The 22,464-nt window shown below is 49.7% G+C and overlaps 1 protein-coding gene across 2 annotated transcripts; it reads left to right on the top strand.

Annotated features, from left to right (window-relative positions):
• The first annotated feature begins 16,176 nt into the window (after nt 1-16,176).
• PRSS41 (serine protease 41) lies at nt 16,177-21,732 on the top strand. 2 transcript variants are annotated; one of them, XM_055240552.2, is made up of 6 exons: nt 16,177-16,271; nt 16,361-16,387; nt 16,679-16,844; nt 17,006-17,289; nt 20,818-20,975; nt 21,345-21,732. In XM_055240552.2, exons 1-6 carry the CDS (start codon nt 16,208-16,210, stop codon nt 21,561-21,563), a joined length of 918 nt encoding a protein of 305 aa, XP_055096527.1. In that variant the 5' UTR covers nt 16,177-16,207; the 3' UTR covers nt 21,564-21,732. The 2 variants fall into 2 exon arrangements, with proteins under 2 accessions (XP_055096527.1, XP_055096526.1); XM_055240551.2 differs by having other exon boundaries at nt 16,178-16,361.
• Nucleotides 21,733-22,464: the final 732 nt, after the last annotated feature.

Consider the following 22,464-nt stretch of genomic DNA (forward strand, 5'->3'; position numbering starts at 1 on the left):
AGGGGCCGCAGCGGGCTCCGACTGCGCCACTCGCACCCCGCCTGGGCCGTGGTGCACGTCAGCACGACTAACTGCGTGCGTCAGCACGCAAACGCGCGTCGCGGGGCCTGCCGGGAACTGGAGTGCGCCCCGCAGCCTTTTGCGCAGGCGCCGAAACCACACTGGGAAGTACCGTTTTTTCAGGCACAAGGAAGGTTTCACCCCGTTGCCGAAAGACTAAGCGTCCCGTTGGCCAGTGCAACGAAGAACGGAGGAAGCGACGTAAGACACCGCGTATTCGTAGGCCTTCCGCTGAGGGGAGGAGCACAGGGCCTAGCGCCAGCTAAGCGGTACCCGAGCGCGTCTCGTCTCCGCTGTCGATGCAGAGCATTCTGGGAGTTGTGGTTCGGGCGTGTCGCGGAGCCCGGATGTAATTTCGGCTCGGGGCGCGGCGGCCATTTTGTCTCTCCATGTTGGGAGATGATATCCCAGGCGCGGTGGTGTTGCCGCTTTCCTGTGACTGTGTGTTTCCCGAGCGAGCCCGCGGCTGCACAACAGTCCGCCTTCCCGTACCCGAGAGAAGCTGCCTCACACCCCAGCCAGCGGGCATCCCCGGAGGCCTCGAGCCTGGCTGCAGGCCCTAGACCTGCACCAGGGGCCCAACCAGCTACCCATGGCATTGGCCACGCTCTCCCGCTGTAGACCGGGCTGAGGCCCGACGGCTGCCCTTGGGGGAGGAGTTCTCTTAGCTTCCGGTAGGGCAGTCAGGCCGGGGTCCCACCAGACCCGGGACGTGATGCCGGTGAAGCGGCGCATACAGGAACAAGGCAGGAAGAAAATAATAAGCACCTTAAAGTTTCCACTTTTCGGTACCGTACTTCCTGTTAATGTTTCTAAGCCCGTGATTCTGGGCCTGATAATCAGCCAGCCTTCCTCACAGCAGGGTTGTAAGACGCTGGGCTGCTCGGGCACAAGTTCATATCTAGCCCCACCGCTGGCGAGCAGCCCTGGACGTCCCGCTTAGCTGTCCTAACCAACTCAGGTGGCCTTGATCCGCAACAGGACGCGGTACCACGTAATGAACTGTCCATTTGAGTGCAAGGATTTATATTTGATATTACGATTTGGGGGTGTTTTTAAAAAAAGACCCTGGTCTTGCCCAGGCTGTTCTCGAATTTGGGGCCCAAGCGATCCTCTGACCTCAGCCTCCCAAGTAGCTGGGACTACCCGTGCATGACACCCTATCTGGCCCTTGTTTTTTTTGTTGTTGTTCTTTTTTTTTTTTTTTTTTGACGTGGTTTCACTCTTGTCACCCAGGCTAGAGTGCAGTGGCGTGATGTCGGCTCACTGCAACCTGTCTCTCAGGTTGAAGTGATTCTCCTGTCTCAGTCTCCCCAGTAGCTGGGATTACAGTCGTGTGCCACCACGCCTGGCTAATTTTTATATTTTTAGTGAAGACGAGGTTTCACTATATTTGGTCAGGCTGGTCTCGATTTCCTGACCTCAGGTGATATGCCCACCTCAGCCTCCCAAAGTGCTGGTATTACAGGCGTGAGCCACCACACCTGGCCCGCATCCGGCTTTAAGATTTGTTTTTCACTTGCCGGTGGGAGGATGTACTCATCTCAGATGCTAGAGCTGGGAGACCCTCCCCCACCACCCCCATCTCTTGCAGGAGATGTGATCGCAGGTTTGAGTGTCTGAACTGTGCATCTGTGGACGGTGCTTCTGTAAGCCAGACGCACCTCTGGAGTGGCATAGCAAAGTGGCAAAGGCTTTTCCTTTCTGGTTAAAGACCCCAGCACTTCCAATAAGACCCTTTCCTGTACATCCACTGATATTCTTTATGGAATGTTTTGTGTGTGAGTCAGCACATTTAATGCCCATGAATAGTGACAAAACCTGGTTTGCAGTACCCTAATGACTGATGATGCTGAGAATCTTTTCGTGTGCTTGTTAGCTGTTTGTACATCTTCTTTGGAGAAATTTCTCTTCATGTCTTTTGTCTATTTTTTTGAGACAGAGTCTCACTCCTAACGCGGGCTGGAGTGCAGTGGCACGATCTCCACGCACTGCAATTCTTGTGCCTCAGACTCCCAAGTAGCTGGGATTACAGGTGTACGCCACCACCCAGCTAATTTTTGTATTTTTAGTAGAGGTGGAGTTTTTTGTATAGATTGTGTCTCCCTGTGTTGCCCAGGCTGGTCTTGAACTCCTGGGCTGAAACTATCCTCCTGTCTTAACCTCCCAAAGTGCTGGGATTACAGGTGTGAGCCATGGCACCCAGCCCTAGAATAATTTTTTAGTTTCCCTTTGAACTTTATTTCTATTATTCATTGTAGTGTGGTGGACGGTGGTGCCCCAAAACTTCACAACCACCTAGACATTCAGAAGGTGACCTTATTTGGAATAAGAGATTTTGCAGATATAATTGAGTTAAAGATCTGAAGATGAAATCATCATGAATTTAGGGTAGGCCCTAAATCCAATTACTGACATCCTTACAAGAAGACAAGAGGACACAGGCACCCCGGGGAAGAGGCCGTAGGAGACCCAGGCAGAGATTGGAGTGGTGCCCATGCCAGGGATCTCCAGGAGGAGCCAGAAGCTGGAAGAGGCCCTGCAGATCCTCTCCCAGAGCCTTTGGAGGGGGCACGACCCTGTCCACATCTTGGTCTCTGCCTTCTGGCCTCCAGAGCTGTAGGGGAGCCCACTTTTGTGCTTTGAATCCACCAAGTTCATGGTGACTCACGGCAGCCCTAGGAAGATGACATGCACAGGTAAACCACATTCACTGCAGAAAACATACAGATCAGCAAAAAGAAAAAAAGCACACAGGGGCACCACCCCCAGAGACAGCCATCGCTGACATCCTAGTGGCTGTCACCTCGGAGTGATGTTCCTAAAATGCAAACTTCTGAACTGCTTAAAACTCTTCCAGACACCATCAGGTTGACATCACAACTCCTTTGTTGGGCCTTCCAGGGCTGGTCCTTCCTGTGACCTCTTTTCCCTCCGCTCTGTGACAATCCATGATGGGCACACTTGCCTATGCTTCTTCTCCCAGGCAGTGGCTTGTGTGGGCCTTCAGCTTCCAGTTCCATGGCCTGGTGGGGGACCCTGTGGTGCAAGCCTTCCTCCAGACCTGCCTGGCCTGGGGCCCAAGACTGGGAAGCTTTGGTGAGTGGAGCCCCTCCCATTTGCACACTGGCTTCCTGGAGCTTACATTACAAATAACTAGACAATTACCAGCCAGGACAGGTGCTAGGGAGGGTGGGAACAGGGTAGGGAGGTGAGGACGATGTCTGCAAAAGCATCCTGCCCTCCAGAGGGAGACCAGACCTTCAGGAAGGACAGAACCTGGGTTTAATGCCATAGCCTCCCACCTCCCAGCTGCCTGGGAGGGTTTCTCGAATTACCTTTTTATCTGGAGACCCCAGCCCTCATCCAACACCTCCCACAGGGCTGCACGCAGGGTCTTTTGAGTGGCCTTCTGGCTTCCAGGCCGCATGTGTGCTCCCAGCCCTCTGGGCAGGATGGACTGAGCCTGGTCCTCAGCGCAGGCGTGGTGGGGCACACGGCAAGCAGAACAAGTGCCTGGGCCCTCTCTGTGCAGTACCCAGACCCCAAAAGTACTTGGCTCTGAGCCTCTGAAACATGCCCTGGTTCCTGTGCCCAGGACAAGCAGGTGTGAAACACTGGAAGTGAGTGCTGCGAGGAATGGCCTTCCACGTGCAGCTGGCATAGCCCGCGTCCAAGCCACGTGGGCACCTCCTCCTTCAGCAGCTCTTTCTGGCCTTGGTGTAGCACACCTGTTGAGGTCGATATCGTCCAGCCACCCCTTTCTTTTCTGCAGGGGGAGGAGGGATATTCTTTGTGATGTAAGGGTTTAGAGAGCGTTTAAAGCACTAATTGGGGCCAGCTGTGGTGGCTTACACCTGTAATCCCCGCACTTTGGGATGCTTGAGGCCCAGGAGTTCAACACTAGCCCTGGGCAACATAGTGAGACTCCCCCCACCCACACCCATCTCTAAAAAGCAAACAGAGAAAAGCACTCGTTTTATTTTCTTTCTTTTTTTTTTTTTTTTTTTTTGAGACGGAGTCTCGCTCCTTTGTCCAGGCTGGAGTGCAGTGGGGCGATCTCGGCTCACTGCCAGCTCTGCCTCCCAGGTTCACGGCATTCTCCTGCTTCAGCCTTCCGAGTAGCTGGGACTACAGGCACCCGCCACCACGCCCGGCTAATTTTTTGTATTTTTAGTAGAGAGGGAGTTTCACCGTGTTAGCCAGGATGGTCTCGATCTCCTGACGTCGTGATCTGCCCGCCTCAGCCTCCCAAAGTGCTGGGATTGCAGGCGTAAGCCATCGCGCCCAGCCAAGCACTATTTTATTTTCTTGAGATTCCTAGTCTCTTTGAAGGAGATTACAGTCATAAATTTACAAAATTTCTTTTTTTTTTTTTGTTTTTTTTCGTTTTTTGTTTTTTGAGAAGGAGTCTCGCTCTGTCACCCAGGCTGGAGTGCAGTGGCGCTATTTTGGCTCACTGCGAGCTCCGCCTCCCGGGTTCACGCCATTCTCCTGCCTCAGCCTCCCAAGTAGCTGGGACTTGACCTTGGGGACCAGTGCACTCTTTGGTTTGGGGTGGCCGGGACAGAGCAAGATGCTGGGGTCAGGGGACAGGGACTCCCCTTCTCTCGAGGCCCGTGGAGGACCGGGGCCTGGATGATCCAGGGCCCTTTAGTTCCCTCTTGGGCTCACACACTGTGCTCGCTGCCTAGAAGTCTCTCAAGTCCCTCTCTGCATAGTCAGCCCCTCTTGTCCCTCAGCCTTCTGCTCTGCCACCTCCTCCTGCCTCCTTTGCAGCCCTGCCATAGTTGTACTTTTTTCTTTTTTGTTGTTTTTTTTTTCTTTTTTAAAGAGTCAGGATCCTGGCCAAGCATGGTAGCTCACGCCTGTAATCCTTGCATTTTGGGAAGCCAAGATGGGTGGATCATTTGAGGTCAGGAGTTTGAGACCAGCCTGGCCAACATGGTGAAACCTCATCTCTACTAAAAATACAAAAATTAGCCGGGCCTGATGGCGGGTGCCTGTAATCTCAGCTACTTGGGAGGCTGAAGCACAAGAATTGCTTGAACCCGGGAGGTGGAAGTTGCAGTGAGCCGAGATTGTGCCACTGCACTCCAGCCTGGGTGACACAGTGAGATTCTGTCTCAAAAAAGAGAGAGACAGGGTCTTGCTCTGTCACCCAGGCTGGAGTGCAGTGGTGCAATCACAACTGCCTGCATCCTTGACCTCTGGGCTCAAGTGATCCTGCCACCTCAGCTTCCCAAGTAGTTGGGACCACAGGTGCATGCCACAGCACCTAGCAATTTTTTTTTCTAGAGATGGGGTCTTGCAATGATGCCCAACTTGTTCTCGAACTCCTGGGCTCAGGAGATCCTCTTGCCTTAGTCTCCCAAAGTGCTGGGGTTATAGGCCTGTGCCACCGAGGCCAGCCCATAGTTGACCTTTGACAGGGACTTGAGGAGGTTTGCTTTACATCCTCTTGTCTCTCCTCCAGCATCAGGGTCTGGGTCTGTGTCCCTGTAGGAGTCCGCTTGGGCTGCCATAAACAAAAACCACAGCCGAGGGGGCTTAAACAACAGAAATTTATTGCTCATGACTCCAGAGCCTGGGAATTCCAAGATCAAGGTGCCGGTAAGAGTTTTCATTGTAAGGCCACTTTTCTTGGCGTTTTGGGTGGCCTGCATCTCGCTGTGTGCTTCCGTGGCCTCTGTGTGCATGAGGGCAGGGAGGGAGACAGGTTGCACTCTTGTCACTTCCTACGAGTGACACAGAACGGCTGGGCTCCCAGTTAAACCCCACCTTCAAGCCTGGATCCCCAGCCCTAATTGAAAACAGCTGACCCTGTTTTTCTGCCCAAATGATTGCCTTCTTGGCCCACCCCGTCCCTAACCTGTACCGGTAAAAACCAGACCAGCTGGCAGAAAAAAAGGAAGAAAAGAGCAACACAAGCAGCTGACCAGCAGGGATACAAGCTGCTGAGCCTTGGGGATACATGCGGCTGAGCTTCAGCTACAGATAGATGCGGCTAACTTCAGATGGCGCGGCTTCAGGGAAAGATCACCTTCCTTCCACACCATGCCCTTTCCAATTCCCCATCCTGCTGACAGCCACTTTTATCACCCATTGAAATCCTCCGCATACACTACCCTCCAAATAGCTCGTGTGACCTGATTCTTCCTGGACACTGAACAAGAACTCAGGTGTCAAAAAGGGCAGGTGCAGGAGGCTGTCACCCTGACCCTTCACTGAACTGTTAATACTTAGCCATCCACGAATGACAGCTGATTGAAATGAGCCACTCCAGTTCCTGCCCACGAAGGGGGTCACAGTCGAGGGAACAAATCCTGTCTCATAAGGACACGAATTCTATTGTATTAGAGTCCTACTCTTTTTTTTCTTTTAAGACAGGGTTTTGCTCTTGTTGCCCAGACTGGAGTGCAGTGGCACAATCTCGGCTCACCGCAACCTCCGCCTCCTGGTTTCAAGCGATTCTTCTGCTTCAGCCTCCCGAGTAGCTAGGATTACAGGCATGCGCCACCATGCCCAGCTAATTTTGTACTTCTAGTAGAGACAGGGTTTCTCCATGTTGGTCAGGCTGGTCTCAAACTACTGACCTCAGATGATCCACGCGCCTTGGCCTCCCAAAGTGCCGGGATTACAGGCATGAGCCACCGTGCCTGGCAGGGTCCTACTCTTGTGACCCCGTTTAACCTTAATTACTTCCATAAGGGCAAATACAGTCACACCAGTGAGTAAGGCTTTAATATATGAATTTTGGAGGGGACACAAACATTTCAGTGCATAACATTCTCCAGTGGGCAGAACAGTGCCCAGCACAGAGCTGGCACTGAGGATTTGGGAATGTGTCCAAAGCTGAGCAGGGTGGCAGACTGGGGATGAGGCTGAGGGACACAGAGGAGGGGGCTGGTGGGGACACAGACCCAGCATCTGGATGCAACATAGACAGAGGGTGGCCTTCAGGCCTGACCTCTGCTGTTCCCATTTTAGGACCACACTCAAGACCAGCTCTCTGCAACTGGGCTTTGGCACCCCTGTCTCCAGCTTTGAGTCCTTGGGAGAGCTGTTGAAGCCTCACCTACCCTGCTTTCCTCATCTGCAAAATCCACCCGGTAGGTTGTGGTAAAGATTAACGGGGTTAACCATGCAGAGCTTGGCACAGTGCCCAGCAGATGACAAATGCTAGGAAAGTCCTGCAAGAATAAAAGAGGTACACTCCCACCCTCCCTGAGCCTCCAGAATCTTCTGTTACACCAGGTTGGCTGCCCTGAGAGGGCATAGGGGGGACAAGGCCAGGTGGGCAGCGACCCTCTGTCAGGGTTGGGTGCAGCTGGAGACCTGGACCAGTATGAGAGTGACAATGGACCCTCAGAATATGCAGCCATCCCGGGGGACTTGGCCAAGCACTGCGAGGGAAGCCAGCTAGGAGGATGGACTCCCTGTTCAGCAGGAGCTGGGTCTCTGCCTGTTCAGCGGGAGCTGGGTCTCTGCCTGTTGCAATTTGGAGTGAAGGGGGAGGTTGGAGATCTGAGGACACCTGAGGGCTTGGGTTAAAGAAATGGATTCTCACGGCAAAATGGGCTTTTTTCAGGGGAGGGTCTGCAACTGGTTAAATATTGGACATTGGATCTTTGGGAGAGGAGGGAAAGAGCCCCCAGACCCAACCCCGTCTCAGCTCCTATGTTGAGAAAGTGAGGCACAGACCCTCAGCTAAACCCACTTCCCCTTCAGCCCCACTCTTTTTTTTTTTTTTTTAGTAGTAAAAAACACACAACACAAATGTACCATCTTGGCCGGGCACGGTGGCTGCAATCCCAGCACTTTGGGAGGCTGAGGAAGGTGGATCACCTGAGGTCGGGAGTTCAAGATCAGCCTGGCCAACATGGCAAAACCCTGTCTCTACTAAAAATACAAAAAATTAGCCATGCGTGGTGGCGCATGCCTGTAATCCCAGCTCCTTGGGTGGCTGAGGCAGAAGAATCGCTTGAACCTGGGAGGCAGAGGTTGCAGTGAGCTGAGATTGGGCCAATGCACTTCAGCCAGGGCAACAGAGCAAGACTCCATCTCAAAAAAAAAAAAAACAACAAAACACACAATAAACAAATATACCCTCTTAATGTTTAAGTGGATGGTATAGTATTGTTAACTCTATGCAGATTGCTGTAAACAGATCTCTAGAGCATTTTCATCTTGCTTGACTGAAACTGTCTTACTTGAACAACAGCTCTGTGTGTCCCTCTCCCCCAGCCCCTGGCAGCCACCATTTTACTTGCTGCTTCGACGAGTTCGTTACTTTAAATACCTCATATAAGTGGAATTTTGCAGTATTTTTCGTTCTATAACTAGCTTATTTCACTTAGCATAAGGTCCTCAAGATCCATCCACGTTGTAGCATATGAAAGAATTTCATTCTTTTTTAAGGGTAAATAATATTCTGTCAGGAGTTCCTGACCAGCCTGGCTAATATAGTGAAACCCCATCTCTACTAAAAATACAAAAATTAGCTGGGCGTGGTGGTGCCCATCAGTCCCAGCTGCTCAGGAGGCTGAGGCAGGAGAATCACTTGAACCTGGAGATGGAGTTTGCAGTGAGCCGAAATTGTAACATTGCAGTCCAGCCTGGGCGACGAGCGAAACTCCATCTCGAATCATAATAATAATAATGATAATAATAGGCTGGGCACGGTGGCTCACGCCTGTAGTCTCAGCACTTTGGGAGGCCGAGGCAGGTGGATCTCGAGGTCAGGAGATTGAGGCCATCCTCGCTAACACGGTGAAACCCTGTCTGTACTAAAAAAAAAAAAAGATACAAAAATTTAGCCAGGTGTAGTGGCATGTGCCTGTAGTCTCAGCTACTCAGGAGGCTAAGGCAGGAGAATTGCTTGAACCCGAGAGGCAGAGGTTGCAGTGAGCTAAGACTGCACCACTGCAATCCAGCCTGGGCAACAGCAAGACTCTGTCTGAAAATAACAATAATAATAATATTCTGTTGTATACGACATTTTCTTTATCCGTTTGTCCGTTGATGGACATTTGGGTTGTTTTCATATCTTGGCTATTGTGAATAATGCTGCAATGAACATGAGTGTGCAAATATTGTTCTGAGATCCTGTTTTCAGTTCCTGGGGATATATACCCAGAAGTGGACTGCTGGATCATATGGTAATTCTATTTTTAATTTTTCGAGGAACCTCCATACTGTTTGCCATAGCAGCCGCACCATTTTTACAATCCCATCAACAGCACACAAATGTTCCAAATTTTCTGCATCCTCACCCACACCTGTAATTTTCTATTTTTTGTTTTGTTTTGTTGTTTTGAGATGGAGTCGCACTCTGTCGCTCAGGTGGGAGTGCAATGGCACGATCTCAGCTCACTGCAACCTCTGCCCCCCACCCCCCGAGTTCAAGCAATTCTCCTGCCTCAGCCTCCCAATTTTCTGTTTTTTGATAGTGATCATCCTAATGGGTGTGAGGGAATATTTTGTCGTCACTTGAATTTGCAATTCTCTGACAATTAGTAATGCTGAGCATCTTTTCATGTGCCTGTTAGCACATTTGTATAACTTCTTTGGAGAAATGTCTGTCAAGTCCTTTGTCCATTTTTAAATTGGGTTATTTATTTGTTATTGGGCTGTAGTTCTTTATGTATTCTGGTTATCAGCCCTTTATCTGACATATGGTTTGCAATTTTTTTTTCCTATTCCATATGTTGCCTTTTCACTCTGTGGATCATTTCCTTTGCTGCACAGAAGTTTTTGTTTGATGTATTCCCACTTGTCTATTTCTGCTTTTGTTGCCTGTGCTTTTCATGTCATATCCAAGAAATCATTGCCCAATCCAATGTCTTGGAACTTTTCCCGTAGGTTTTCCTTCAGGAATTTTATTCACACCCTGGGAATTTCTAGGAATTTTTCTTTCTTTTTTTTTTTTTTTCCTTGAGACAGAGTCTCGCTCTGTTGCCCAGGCTGGAGTGCAGTGGCGTGATCTTGGCTCACTGCAGGCTCCGCCTCCCGGGTTCACGCCATTCTCCTGCCTCAGCCTCCCAAGTAGCTGGGACTACAGGCTCGTACCACTACGCCTGGCTAATTTTTTGTATTTTTTTTTTTTTTAAGCAGAGATGGGGTTTCACTGTGTTAGCCAGGATGGTCTCGATCTCTTGACCTCGTGATCCGCCTGCCTCGGCCTCCCAAAGTGCTGGGATTACAGGCATGAGCCACCGTGCCCGGCCTTGTGTGACATCCTTAGAGACTTCTACAAACAAGATGTCATCTGCAAATGGAAATATTTTACTTCTTCCTTTCTGATTTGCACGTCTTTTTTTTTTTTTTTTTGTCTAATTATTCTGGCTAGAAGTTTCAGTACAATGTTGCATGGCATTGGTAAAACTGGGCATCCTTGCCTTGTTCCTGATCTTAGAGGAAAAGCTTTCAGTTTTTCATCATTGAGTATGATTTTAGCTGTGGGCTTTACTGTGTTAAGGTCTTGTCTTCCTTCCTTCCTTCCTTCCTTCCTTCCTTTCTTTCCTTTTCTTTCTTTTCTTTCTTTCTTTCTTTTTTTTTTTCAAGGTCTTCATCTGTCGCCCAGACTAGAGTGCAATGGCGTTATTGCAGCTCATTGCAGCCTCTATCTTCCAGGCTCGAGTGAGTCACCTACCTCAGCCTCCCAAGTAGCTGGGACTTCAGGTGTGTGCCACCATGCTCAGCTAATTTTTGTATTTTTTGTAGAGACAGGGTTTTGCCATGTTCCCCAGGCTGGGCTGGAACTCCTGGGGTCAAGTGATCGGCCTGCCTCCACCTCTCAAAGTACTGGGATTATAGGTGTGAACCACCATGCCTGGCTTAGTTTCTTTCTATTCCTAGTTTGTTTATCATTAAAGGGTGTTGAATTTGGTCAGATGCTTTTTCTGCATCAATTGAGATGATCATGTGATTTTTGTCCTTTGTTCTGTTAATAATGGCATATTTCATTAACATTTCTTGGTTTTCGTATGTTCACTCATTCTTGTATCCCAAGGATAAATCCCACTTGGATATGTTATAAAATATTTTTAATGTGTCTTTGAATTTGGTTTGCTAGTATTTTGTTGAGGAGTTTTACATCAATATTTTAACTTTTTTTTTTTTTTTAAGAGACAGGGTCTGTCTCTGCCACCCAGGCTGGAATGCAGTGGTGTGATCTCTGTAGCCTGGAGCTGCTGGGCTCAAGCATCCTTCTTCCTCACTGTCCTGAGCAGCTGGGATCACAGGCACATGCCACTGTGTCTGGCTATTTTTAAAATGTTTTGTAGAGAAGGAGTCTTGCTATATTGCCCTGGCTCATTTCAAACTCCTCAAGGGTTCACCTCATCTTCCCACCTCCGCCTCCCAAACAGCTAGAATTACAGTCATGACTCACTTCACCCACCTTACATCAATATTCATCAGGGATATGTTGATCCGTACCCTCTTTGCCTTGCCTTTTTTTTTTTTGAGACGGAGTCTTGCCCTGTCACCCAGGCTGGAGCACAGTGGTGCGCTCTCAGTTCTCTGCAAGTTCTGCCTCCCGGGTTCACGCCATTCTCCCACCTCAGCCTCCCAAGTTGCTGGGACTACAGGCGCCTGCCACCATGCCTGGCTAATTTTGGTTTTGTATTTTTTTAGTAGAGACAGGGTTTCACCGTGTTAGCCAGGACGGTCTCGATATCCTGACCTCATGATCCGCCCGCCTCGGCCTCTGAAAGGACTGGGATTACGGGTGTGAGCCACAGCGCCCGGCGAAGTTTTCTTTAAATGTTGGAATTTACCAGTGAAGTCATCTGGTCCTGGTATTTTTGTTGTTTTTGGGACTTTTAAAAAATTACTGATTCAGTATCCTTACTAGTTACAGGTTTTCTTTTTTCTATTGTTGAGATGGAGTCTCGCTTTGTCACCTAGGCTGAAGTGCAGTGGCAAGATCTCAGTTTACTAAAACCCCCGGGTTCAAGCGATTCTCTTGGCTCAGCCTCTCAAATAGCTGAGACTACAGGCATGTGCCACCATGCCTAGCTAATTTTTGTGTTTTTAGTAAAGACGGGGTTTCACCACCTTGGCCAGGCTGGTCTCGAACTCCTAACCTCAGGTGATCCACCTGCCTTGGCCTCCTAAAGTGCTGGGATTACAAGTGTGAGCCACCGCACCTGGCTGAGTTACAGATTTTCTATTTCTTCCTGATTCAGTCCTGGTAGGTGTTTTGTGGTGAGCAGGTCTATGCAAACTTACCCCAAAGTTCAAGGTATTTGAGAAGCTGAAGAAAGAGGTTGACAAATCCAGTTTCTTAGAAAGTAACATTTATTTTTAAAAAATTTTTATTTTATTTTTATTTTTGGAGATGGAGTCTCATTCTACTGCCCAGGCTGGAATGCAATGGCATGATCTTGGCTCATTGCAACCTCTGCCTCCCGGGTTCAAGTGATTCTTCTGTCTCAGCCTCCCGAGTAGCTGGGATTACGGGCGTGTGCCACCACGCCTGGCTAATTTTTGCATTTTTAGTAGAGATGGGGTTTCATCATGTTGGCCAGGCTGGTCTCAAACTCCTGACCTCAAGTGATCTGCCCAACTTGGCCTCCCAAAGTGCTGGGATTGCAGGCGTGCGCCACCTTGTCCAGCCTGGGTGTGAGTTTTAAATAACAGCTCATTGATAATGATGATGATCATGCTGATGACAACTGCTGTGACGTCTTCAGATGAGATTATTGTGAAACTCACTTCTCTGATCCAGGAATTCTCAAACACAATTTCTGAGACCAAACTCAAAATAAATCTCAAGCAGCTGGTATGTGCCATGATCCTGAAAGGCATCTGTGAATCATGTGAAATTTGGGTTTCTTCTGAAATCACAAACATTGATGGTGCTGTTAATGGGAATGCTTTACAATATTACAAGTATTCCAGAGAGTGTGTTCCAATGTATGTATTCCAATAAATAGAAGCTTAATGAGGTAGTTAATAATTTTTTAGTAATTTCTTTCTATTATTATTATTATTTTTTTTTTTTTTTTTTTTTTTTTTTTTTTTGAGACGGAGTCTTGCTCTGTCTCCCAGGCGGGAGTGCAATGGCGCGATCTCGGCTCACTGCAAGCTCCGCCTCCCGGGTTCATGCCATTCTCCTGCCTCAGCCTCCCGAGTAGCTGGGACTACAGGCGCCTGCCAACACGTCCGGCTAATTTTTTGTATTTCTAGTAGAGATGGGGTTTCACTGTGTTAGCCAGGATGGTCTCGATCTCCTGACCTCGTGATCCGCCCACCTCGGCCTCCCAAAGTACTGGGATTACAGGCTTGAGCCACCGCGCCCGGCTCTTTCTATTATTTTTATATTGAGTCAAAAAATATATTGGTAAAGCAGTTTGCAAGCAGAATGAAAGCAGATGTGGAAATATTAACATTAGATAAAACAAGACGCAAGCTAGCAGTCTTAAGTATGAAATATAGGCATATTTTACACTGATAAATTCACATTCCACTGAGAAGATATGAGAGGCAGAAGCTGTTGTATCCCCATCAGAGTTCTTAGATATCCATACACAAAAAATAATATTCTAAATACTCAAATTAATAATTCACATTTCTAGGCTGAGTGCAGTGGCTCACGCCTGTAATCCTAGCACTTTGGGAGGCCGAGGCGGGTGGATCACGAGATCAGGAGATCGAGACCATCCTGGCTAACATGGTGAAAGCCCCTCTCTACTAAAAATACAAAAAATTAGTCAGGCATGGTGGCGGGCGCCTGTAGTCCCAGCTACTCAGGAGGCTGAGGCAGGAGAATGGCATGAACCTGGCCCAAGGAGGCTATCTCTTACAAAGGGTTGCAGGCCAGGTGCAGTGGCTCAGGCCTGTTATCCCAGCACTTTGGGAGTTCGAGGTGGGCAGATCACTTGAGGTCAGGAGTTGGAGACCAGCCTGGTCAACGTGGTGAAACCCCGTCTCCACAAAAATTAGCTGGGCGTGGTGGTGCGCACCTGTAATCCCAGCTACTTGGGAGGCTAAGGCAGGAGGATAGCTTGAAACCGGGAGGCGGAGGTTGCAGTAAGTCAAGATTGTGCTACTGCACTCCAGCATGGGTAACACAGCAAGACTCTGTCTCTAAATAAATAAATAGTTGTAGTCTGCAGGCCATAAGTGCAGCATCCAGCAGAGACTATTAACAGGCACTTCGAGGGAGGAGTGCATAAGACAAGAATTTATTCTGAACCAGTTGTCACATACACATACTCAACAGGATATAGGAGGAACTATAAATATTTATGAAAGGGAGTTGCACGCAGTTGTGATAAGCAAGCATGTATGTTGCATGCATCCCATGTTCACGCTGGGGTGGCAACTTAACATTTAAATGCATTACATTAAGTCCTATGTATCAAAAGGTCTTTTCAGGACACCAAAGCACTCAAGTGCACAGCCTCTGGAAACCAGTCAGAACCAACCCTTGATTGGAGGCCTCTTACCAGGAGAAAGTGACTGAAATCAGTTTCTTGTCCAATCAAAGCTGTAGTTATGGCTTGTGGAACAGGGAAGTCAGTTATCCAGTGTCTGTCGATGGATGAGTTGTAATTGGTTTAATATTGCTTATCTCTAGGCCAGTGCTTAACTGCCAGGGAAAAAGAAAAACCTCGTTGCAGTTAGAACATAGTTTATATAGGTTGTTCTTTTGTTTTTTTTTTGAGACGGCGTTTTTGCTCTGTCACCCAGGCTGGAGTGCAGTAGCCCCATCTTGGCTCACTGCAACCTCTGCCTCCTGGGTTCAAGCGATTCTCCTACCTCAGCCTCCTGAGTAGCTGGGATTACAGGCGCCCACCACCACACCCGGCTAATTGTTGTATTTTTAGTAGAGGCAGGGGTTTCACCACGTTGGCCGGGCTGGTCTTGAACTCTTGAGCTCAAGTGATCCGCCCACCTCAGCCTCCCAAAGTGCCGAGATGACAGGCATGAGCCACTGCACCTCACCCAGCCATGCTATTATTTGCATTCCTAGTAATGGAAACTCGGAAAAATATGATTCTTTTGCTATAAGAGCCACGGTGTAGCCTTACAGCAGCTGGTTAACTCAATAGACTTGGGGTGTTCAGATGCTACACATCCAAACCTCTGCGATCTTCAATGTCTTGCCTCATAAGAATGCCTCTGCTTACTTGGATCCCTGGGCCCCGCCAGACAGCTGGTGCTCAAAACATAACTGATGGTGGGGCCTCAAGCCATGTGGTATCAGGGGACCTCTGGAGGGGCTGGAGGCTGACTGACTAGCGTCAGCCATGCAGCTGCTCCAGGCACCACCAACCTCTAGTAAAACCCTGCTGCTGAGGCTCAGGCCAGTGTCCCTGGTTGTCACACTTCCATGCTCGGGGAATGAGGGGTGTGCATAGGCCTCCCCTGGAGTGCTCACTGCAGCCTTCCTCCTGGTCTCTCCGGCACTCTGCCCTGTGTGCCTTTTTCTTTGCTGATTTTAACCTAAGTCCTTTCTGTCTGTAGACTCTAAACCCTAACCATAGTGTGATGGTTTTTCTGAGTACCAGGAGCCCTGCAGGAGGTCTTGTGTACCTGGACTCAGTGGCCCATTCACGTCTAGTACTGTAGGGCCTGCTTTGTTACCTTGGTTCCCTGAAACATCTCCCACAAGGCAGGAGACCCCGCGGTGGGCTCCAGGTAGCTGTGTGGGCCTGGCAGGGCAGCAGGCAGGGAGTGGGGCTGAGAGCCCCTGGGCTGCAGTCTGTGGGCCTGTACAGGACAGGCACTGCCAGCAGCAGGTTCCACGCTTCCAGGCCCCACCTGGCCCTCAGGAAGGCCTTGCCTGCCTGCTTTAAGGGGACTCCTGGCTCAGGGCCAGGCCCTTGGTGCTGGAGGAGGTCGTGGGTGGAAGGCAGGGGGCACCAAGCGGGCAGCCAGGACCCCCGGGCTGCAGACAAGGAAAGGACTGTGGGGTCCACCGGGTCTGGGCCACATCAAGGAATGTGGTTGAAGACCCGCCCTTAGGAGCTGAAAGCCAGGGCACTACCAGGCCTGAGAGGCCCCCAAACAGCCCTTGGGCCCGGTTTGGGAGGATTAAGCTGGAGCTCCCACCCCGCCCTGCCCCCAGGGGGCGCCCCGGGCCCGGCGCGAGAGGAGGCAGAGGGGGCGCCAGGCCGCGGGAGAGGAAGCCATGGGCGCGCGCGGGGCGCTGCTGCTGGCCCTGCTGCTGGCGCGGGCTGGACTCGGGAAGCCGGGTGAGCTCAGGGCGCTGCTGGCGGGACCGGGGGCAGCGGGGAGGACGGGAGGTGGAGGCCGCGGGGGGCTCACTTCTTGTCTCCTGCAGAGTCGCAGGAGGCGGAGCTGTTGTCAGGTAGGGCGCCCAGGATGCGCGATGCCTGTCAGGGCGGCTGGGCCGGGTCGCACAGGGGCCCATCTACTGCTCTCTGTTCCCGGTCCCGAGAACGTGATGCTCTCAAGTAACTAATGGGCCCTGGGGGTGGGACCGTCCACTGCCCACCACGTGGGAGGATCCCTAGCGTCACCTTCTTGGCGCGCGGTTCCCCGGGGAGCCCCTCTCTGCGCGCACCCCGGGGCCAGGCCGGGCGGGGCGGGCCTGCCCACCCCACCCGGCAGCTCAGCCGCGTCGGTCTGTCCATCCCAGAGGCCTGCGGCCACCGGGAAATTCACTCGCTGGTGGCGGGCGGAGTGGAGTCCGCGCGCGGGCGCTGGCCATGGCAGGCCAGCCTGCGCCTGAGGAGACGCCACCGATGTGGAGGGAGCCTGCTCAGCCGCCGCTGGGTGCTCTCGGCTGCACACTGCTTCCAAAAGTGAGTCTGGGGGGCGGTCGGAGCCGCAGACTTGCTAATGGCCTCCAGGATGAGCAAATAGTAGCCACCCCGCAGCTTGGCCTCAGGGACTGGGCCTCCAGCGTGCTCAGGCGGCCAGCCCCCTATTCCAGGGCTCCCCGCCCTCTCTCCTTTTCTGCTAGGCACTACTACCCCTCCGAGTGGACGGTCCAGTTGGGCGAGCTGACTTCCAGGCCAGCTCCTTGGAACCTGCGGGCATACAGCAATCGTTGCAAAGTGCAGGACATCATTGTGAACCCTGACGCTCTTGGGGTTCTACACAATGACATTGCCCTGCTGAGACTGGCCTCCTCTGTCGCCTACAATGCGTACATCCAGCCCATTTGCGTCGAGTCTTCCACCTTCACGTTCGTGCACCGGCCGGACTGCTGGGTGACCGGCTGGGGGTTAATCAGCCCCAGTGGCAGTGAGGCTGGGGATAGACCGGGTGGGGTGATGGGGGTGCGGGGTGGGCATTACCCTCTATCCCTGTTCCCACTACACAAGCACAGCGGCCCCCTCTTTGGTCTGGGGGGTGCAAACTGCGCCCCTCCTGCTCTCATTCTCTCCTCACTTGCTTTTCTGCTCTCACTGCCACCTGCCAGGGCAGGGACCAAACACCCAGTTCTTCCCCCTTCCAGGGACTGTGGGGCCTGCAGGACAGTGTGAGAGGGAGGCCAGCTTGGCCTGGGCCTGAAGGAGTGAGGGGCAGTTCGGGAGGACCTGGCGACAGAAGCCTCAGGCAATGATTTTTAAAAATTGAGGCAACTCACAAACCATGAAATTTTCAAGTGTTCAGTGTTGAAGTACACAATTCAGTGATTTTTAGCCTACAGTCATGTGTCACTTAATGACCGGGATATGTTCTGAGATATGCATCATGAGGCAGTTTCATCATTGTGTCAACATCGTAGAGTGTAGTTACACAAACCCAGATGGCAGAGGCTGCTACACACCCAGACTGTGTGGTCTAGCCCATTGCTCCTGGGCTACAAACCTATGCAGCTTGTTACTGCACTGAATACCAGAGCAGTTGTAACACACTGGTAAGTACTTACGTACTTCAACATATCGAAACAGAGAAAAGGCACAGTAAAGATATGGCATAAAAGATAAAAACCAGGCCGGGCGCATGAGCCTGTAATCTCAGCACTTTGGAAGGCCGAGGCAGGTGAATCACCTGAGGTCAGGAGTTTGAGACCAGCCTGACTAATATGGTGAAACCCCGACTCTACTAAAAATACAAAAATTAGCCTGGTGTGGAGGCGGGTGCCTGTAATCTCAGCTCCTTGGGAGGGTGAGGCAGGAGAATCGCTTGAACCCGTGAGGGGCAGAGGTTTCAGTGAGCCGAGATGGCGCCACTGCATTCCAGCCTGGGTGACAGAGTGAGACTCCATCTCAAAAAAAAAAAAAGATGAAAAACAGTATACCTGTGCGCTAGGCACTTACCATTAGTGGAGCTGGCTGGACTAGAAGTGGCCGTTCATAAGTGAATGAATGGTGAGTGAGTGTGAAGGTCTAGGGCATGACTGTACATACTATAGACTTTATAAACACTGTATACTGAGGCTACACTAAATTTACCCAAAAACCTTTTCTTTCTTTAATAGCAAGTGGAACTTAGCTTACTGTAAACTTTTTACTTTATAAAAATTATTACCATTTTAACTTTTTTACTGTTTTGTAATAGCAGCTACCTTAAGACACAAACACATTGTATAGCTATATGAAAATATTTTCTTTCTTTATATTCTTTTTCTTTTCTTTTTTTTTTTTTTTTTTTTTTGAGACGGAGTCTTGCTCTGTCCCCCAGGCTGGAATGCAGTGGTGCAGTCTTGGCTCACTGCAAGTTCTGCCTCCCGGGTTCACGCCATTCTCCTGCCTCAGCCTCTCTGAATAGCTGGGACTACAGGTGCCCGCCACCACGCCCGGCTAATTTTTTGTATTTTTAGTAGAGATGGGGTTTCACCGTGGTCTCGATCTCCTGACCTCGTGATCCGCCCGCCTCGGCCTCCCAAAGTGCTGGGATTACAAGCATGAGCCACCGCGCCCGGCCTCTTTATATTCTTTTTCTATGAGCTTTTTTTCTATTCCATACACGTGGAACATACAACGTATGATTTTTGGGTGTCTAGATTCTTTCATATAACATAATGTCCCCAAGGTTCATTTTGTGGGATGTATCAATACAGGGTTTCACTTTGTTGGCTGGGCTGGTCTCGAACTCCTGACCTCAGGTGAACTACCCACCTCGGCCTCCCAAAGTGCTGGAATTACAGGTGTGAGCCACCACGCCCAGCCATTTTATCAATTATTAATAGTGAGCTATTAACATCTCCAACTATTATTATAGAACTGTCTGTTTCTCCCACCAATTCTGTCAGTTTTGCTTTATATGTTTTGAGGATCTGTTGTTAGGTATGAAGATGTTTATGATTGGTATATTTTCTTGATGATTTGATTGTTTTATCAATATGTAATGTTGTTCTTGGACTCTTATAACAAGTTTGCATTAAACTCTATTTTGTCTGATATAGTATAGCAACCTCAGCTCTCTTTTGGTTACTATTTTTATGGAACTTTTTCCCAACCTTTCACTTTCAGTCTGTGTGTTTCACTGGATCTAAAGTGAATCTCTTATAAGGAGCACCTATCTGGATCCAGTGATTTTTTTAAAAGCCATTTTATCAGTCTCTGCTTTTTATTTGCAGCATTCAAACCCTTTGCAGTAAGAGTAATTAATTACTGATCTGCAAAGAATTACTTCTGCCATTTTGTTATTTGGTTTTTAGATCTCATCATATCTTTTTTCCATGAGGATGTTTTATATTTCTTTTGTTTCTTATTTCCTCATTTTTGTTCAACTGATTGTTTTAGAGTACCATATTGATTCCCTTCTCATTTGCTTCTCTGTGTTTATTTTGCTTTGTTAGTGGTTGCTCTAGGGATTACAATTAACATCTAAACCTTATATCAACCTACTTTGAATTTATAGCAACTTAGCTTCAACAGTATTCAAAAAATCTCTGTTCCTATGTGGCTCCATTCCTCCGCTTTATGTTGTTATTGTCACAATTTACATCTTTACTGATTGTGTGACCTTTAACCTAGATTTATAATTATTGTTTTATGTATTTATCATTTAAATTACATAAGAAAAAGAGGAGTTACACACCAAAACTACAATAATACTGACTTCTGTATTTACCTGTGTAGTTGTCTTAACCAGGGCTCTTCGTTTGTTTGTACAACTTTGAGTTACTCTAGTGTTCTTTCATTTTAACTGGAAGGATTCCTTTATCCACTTCTTGTAGGGTAGGTCGGCTAATGACAAATCTTCTCAGCTTTTGGTTATCTGAGAATGTCTTAATTTCTTCTTCATTTTTTTCCTGATATAAAATTCTTGGTTGACTGTTTCTGTTAATCTTGCTGAGGATCCCTTGTCCTTGATGAATCACTTCTCTCTTCCTGTTCATAAGATTCTCTCTTTATCTTTTGTTAGTTTTATTATAATGTGTCTTGGTGTAAATCTCTTTGTGTTTATCCTGTGTGGAATTTGCTCAGCTTCTTGAGTCTGTGGGTTCACGTCTTTCATCAAATATGGCAAGTTTTGACCTGGATCCCACAGCTGTTATGCGTTAATCATAAACATTCTCATCTACTGTAGCCCTTCTTCCTGCCGTGCTTTGGTCTCCACAGACTCAGATGGGCTATCATCTCCATTCTGAGAGTTTCAGGAAGCACGGCAACAGCCTGGCCCATCCATTGGGTTATTCTGTGATATTGTTGATTGCTTGTGATGCACTGGGTGCTGGGGAGTCAAGAGCAATGCTGGGTATTGTGGGTGTGTCAGGGACCCTCCCCCCACCACTATAACACATGCCCTTTCTCCTCTCCCTGCTCCAGATGGCAGAGGAGAGGTGAAGGGTGCTGTCTTTCTCTGTCCTATTTCCAGCACCTCTGCCACCTCCTTACAACCTCCAGGAAGCACAGGTCACCATCTTAAACAACACCAGGTGTAATTACCTGTTTGAACAGCCCTCTAGCCTTAGTATGATCCAGGATTCCATGTTTTGTGCTGGTGCTGAGGATGGCAGTGTAGACACCTGCAAAGTGAGTGCCTCTACCCCACCAGGTAATCCCATCCTCTCCAGCTCCAGACCTGAGAGCAACTACCATTTCTCCCCCAACCACTCCCAACCCATTGCTTGGATTTCTTAGGAAGAAACCAGTGCAGTCTTAGTTACTGAGCCTACAAAATTTGCTTCTTATTTTTCATAAATTCTGCCTACACTGATTAACCCACCAACCCCTGGAGGCTGTTGCCCCACTTCGAAAGGGTAGAAGCTGAGACTTGATTCCATGGGAAGGAGTAAGGTTTGCCTTCAGTCTGCCTAGCCCCACAGCCCCTCCTGCCCTCATGGCCTCTCTGCTGCCCCACCCACTCTGTCCCAGGCTGGGCTCACCCATGCTGCTCCCCAGGGTGACTCAGGTGGACCCTTGGTCTGTGACAAGGATGGACTGTGGTATCAGGTTGGAATCGTGAGCTGGGGAATGGACTGCGGTCAACCCAATCGGCCTGGTGTCTACACCAACATCAGTGTGTACTTCCAGTGGGTCCAGAGGGTGATGTCACACAGTACACCCAGGCCAAACCCCTCCCAGCTGTTGCTGCTCCTTGCCCTGCTATGGGCTCCCTGACTCCTGCAGCCATTCTGAGTGCACCAGAAACTGAGGCTGTAGTGGGGACCACAGTATTGGCTCACCTCCTCTGGGCTGTGGGCACTTCAGGGACAGGGTTGGGACTGCCTGCTGGATCAGATTCCACCCCTTTTGTCTCATTTGCTAATAAATATGTGTGCATGTTCAAGCTGATGCCTTGCAGAGCTTTCTGTGGACCTAAGGGGCTTCGTGGACAATTCCCTGCTCTTCACTCATGTCCAGTCCAGGCCCAGACCCCGCCTGAACTCCTAAATTGTTATCCAGGTTTTTGTTGCAAACAGCAGGACCCTTTGGTTATTTCAATCGGAAAGATAACTGATGGAAGAGCAGTAGTACTTCAGTGTGTCAGAGGGGTGGAAAGACATGGATTGAGGATGCCACAGAAGGAATGCTCCCAGTGCTCCCATCCTAGGGTTCCCAATCACACAAATGCCAGATGTTCCTGATCTTATTTTGGTCACTGCATTGGTTGACCTAAAACCAGGACATGGGTGCAGGTAGTTTATCTGGAAGGTGATCCCAGGAAGCAAAGATGAGAAAGTGGAGAAACCAAGGCAGGAAAGGCACAAATGCCAATGAATTTGCTCAAACTGGGAGAAATTGAGCCACAATCCTGTGGGGGCTTCAGCATTGGCCCACTGAGGACAAGGACACCAGGGGTGAGTGTTTCTCTCTTGCCCCCTGACCCCACAAGTTGAGGGAGGTCCTTGGGGCATGGTATGATGCCACAGAGCTGTAGCAGCCCCTAGGTGAGGCTGTGGGCACCCAGGCAGCTGCTGTAGCAGCACCATAAGGTGGCTGGCATGGGGGAGGGGGGTATGTCTTCCCCCAGCCTTGAGGTTCCTGACCCCAGCATCAGACTGGCCAAGGAACCAGTCCA

Source organism: Symphalangus syndactylus, chromosome 14 (assembly GCF_028878055.3).
Source record: "Symphalangus syndactylus isolate Jambi chromosome 14, NHGRI_mSymSyn1-v2.1_pri, whole genome shotgun sequence".
NCBI lineage: Eukaryota > Metazoa > Chordata > Mammalia > Primates > Hylobatidae > Symphalangus > Symphalangus syndactylus.

What these genes read in the sequence shown, in the direction of transcription:
- PRSS41 (XM_055240551.2), top strand. Translation starts at nt 16,208, where the DNA reads ATGGGCGCGCGCGGGGCGCTGCTGCTGGCCCTGCTGCTGGCGCGGGCT. An exon ending in CACTTCTTGTCTCCTGCAGA is followed by an intron (nt 16,362 to 16,678) that starts GTCGCAGGAGGC and finishes TGTCCATCCCAG; the next exon opens with AGGCCTGCGGCCACCGGGAA. An exon ending in GCAGTGTAGACACCTGCAAA is followed by an intron (nt 20,976 to 21,344) that starts GTGAGTGCCTCT and finishes GCTGCTCCCCAG; the next exon opens with GGTGACTCAGGTGGACCCTT.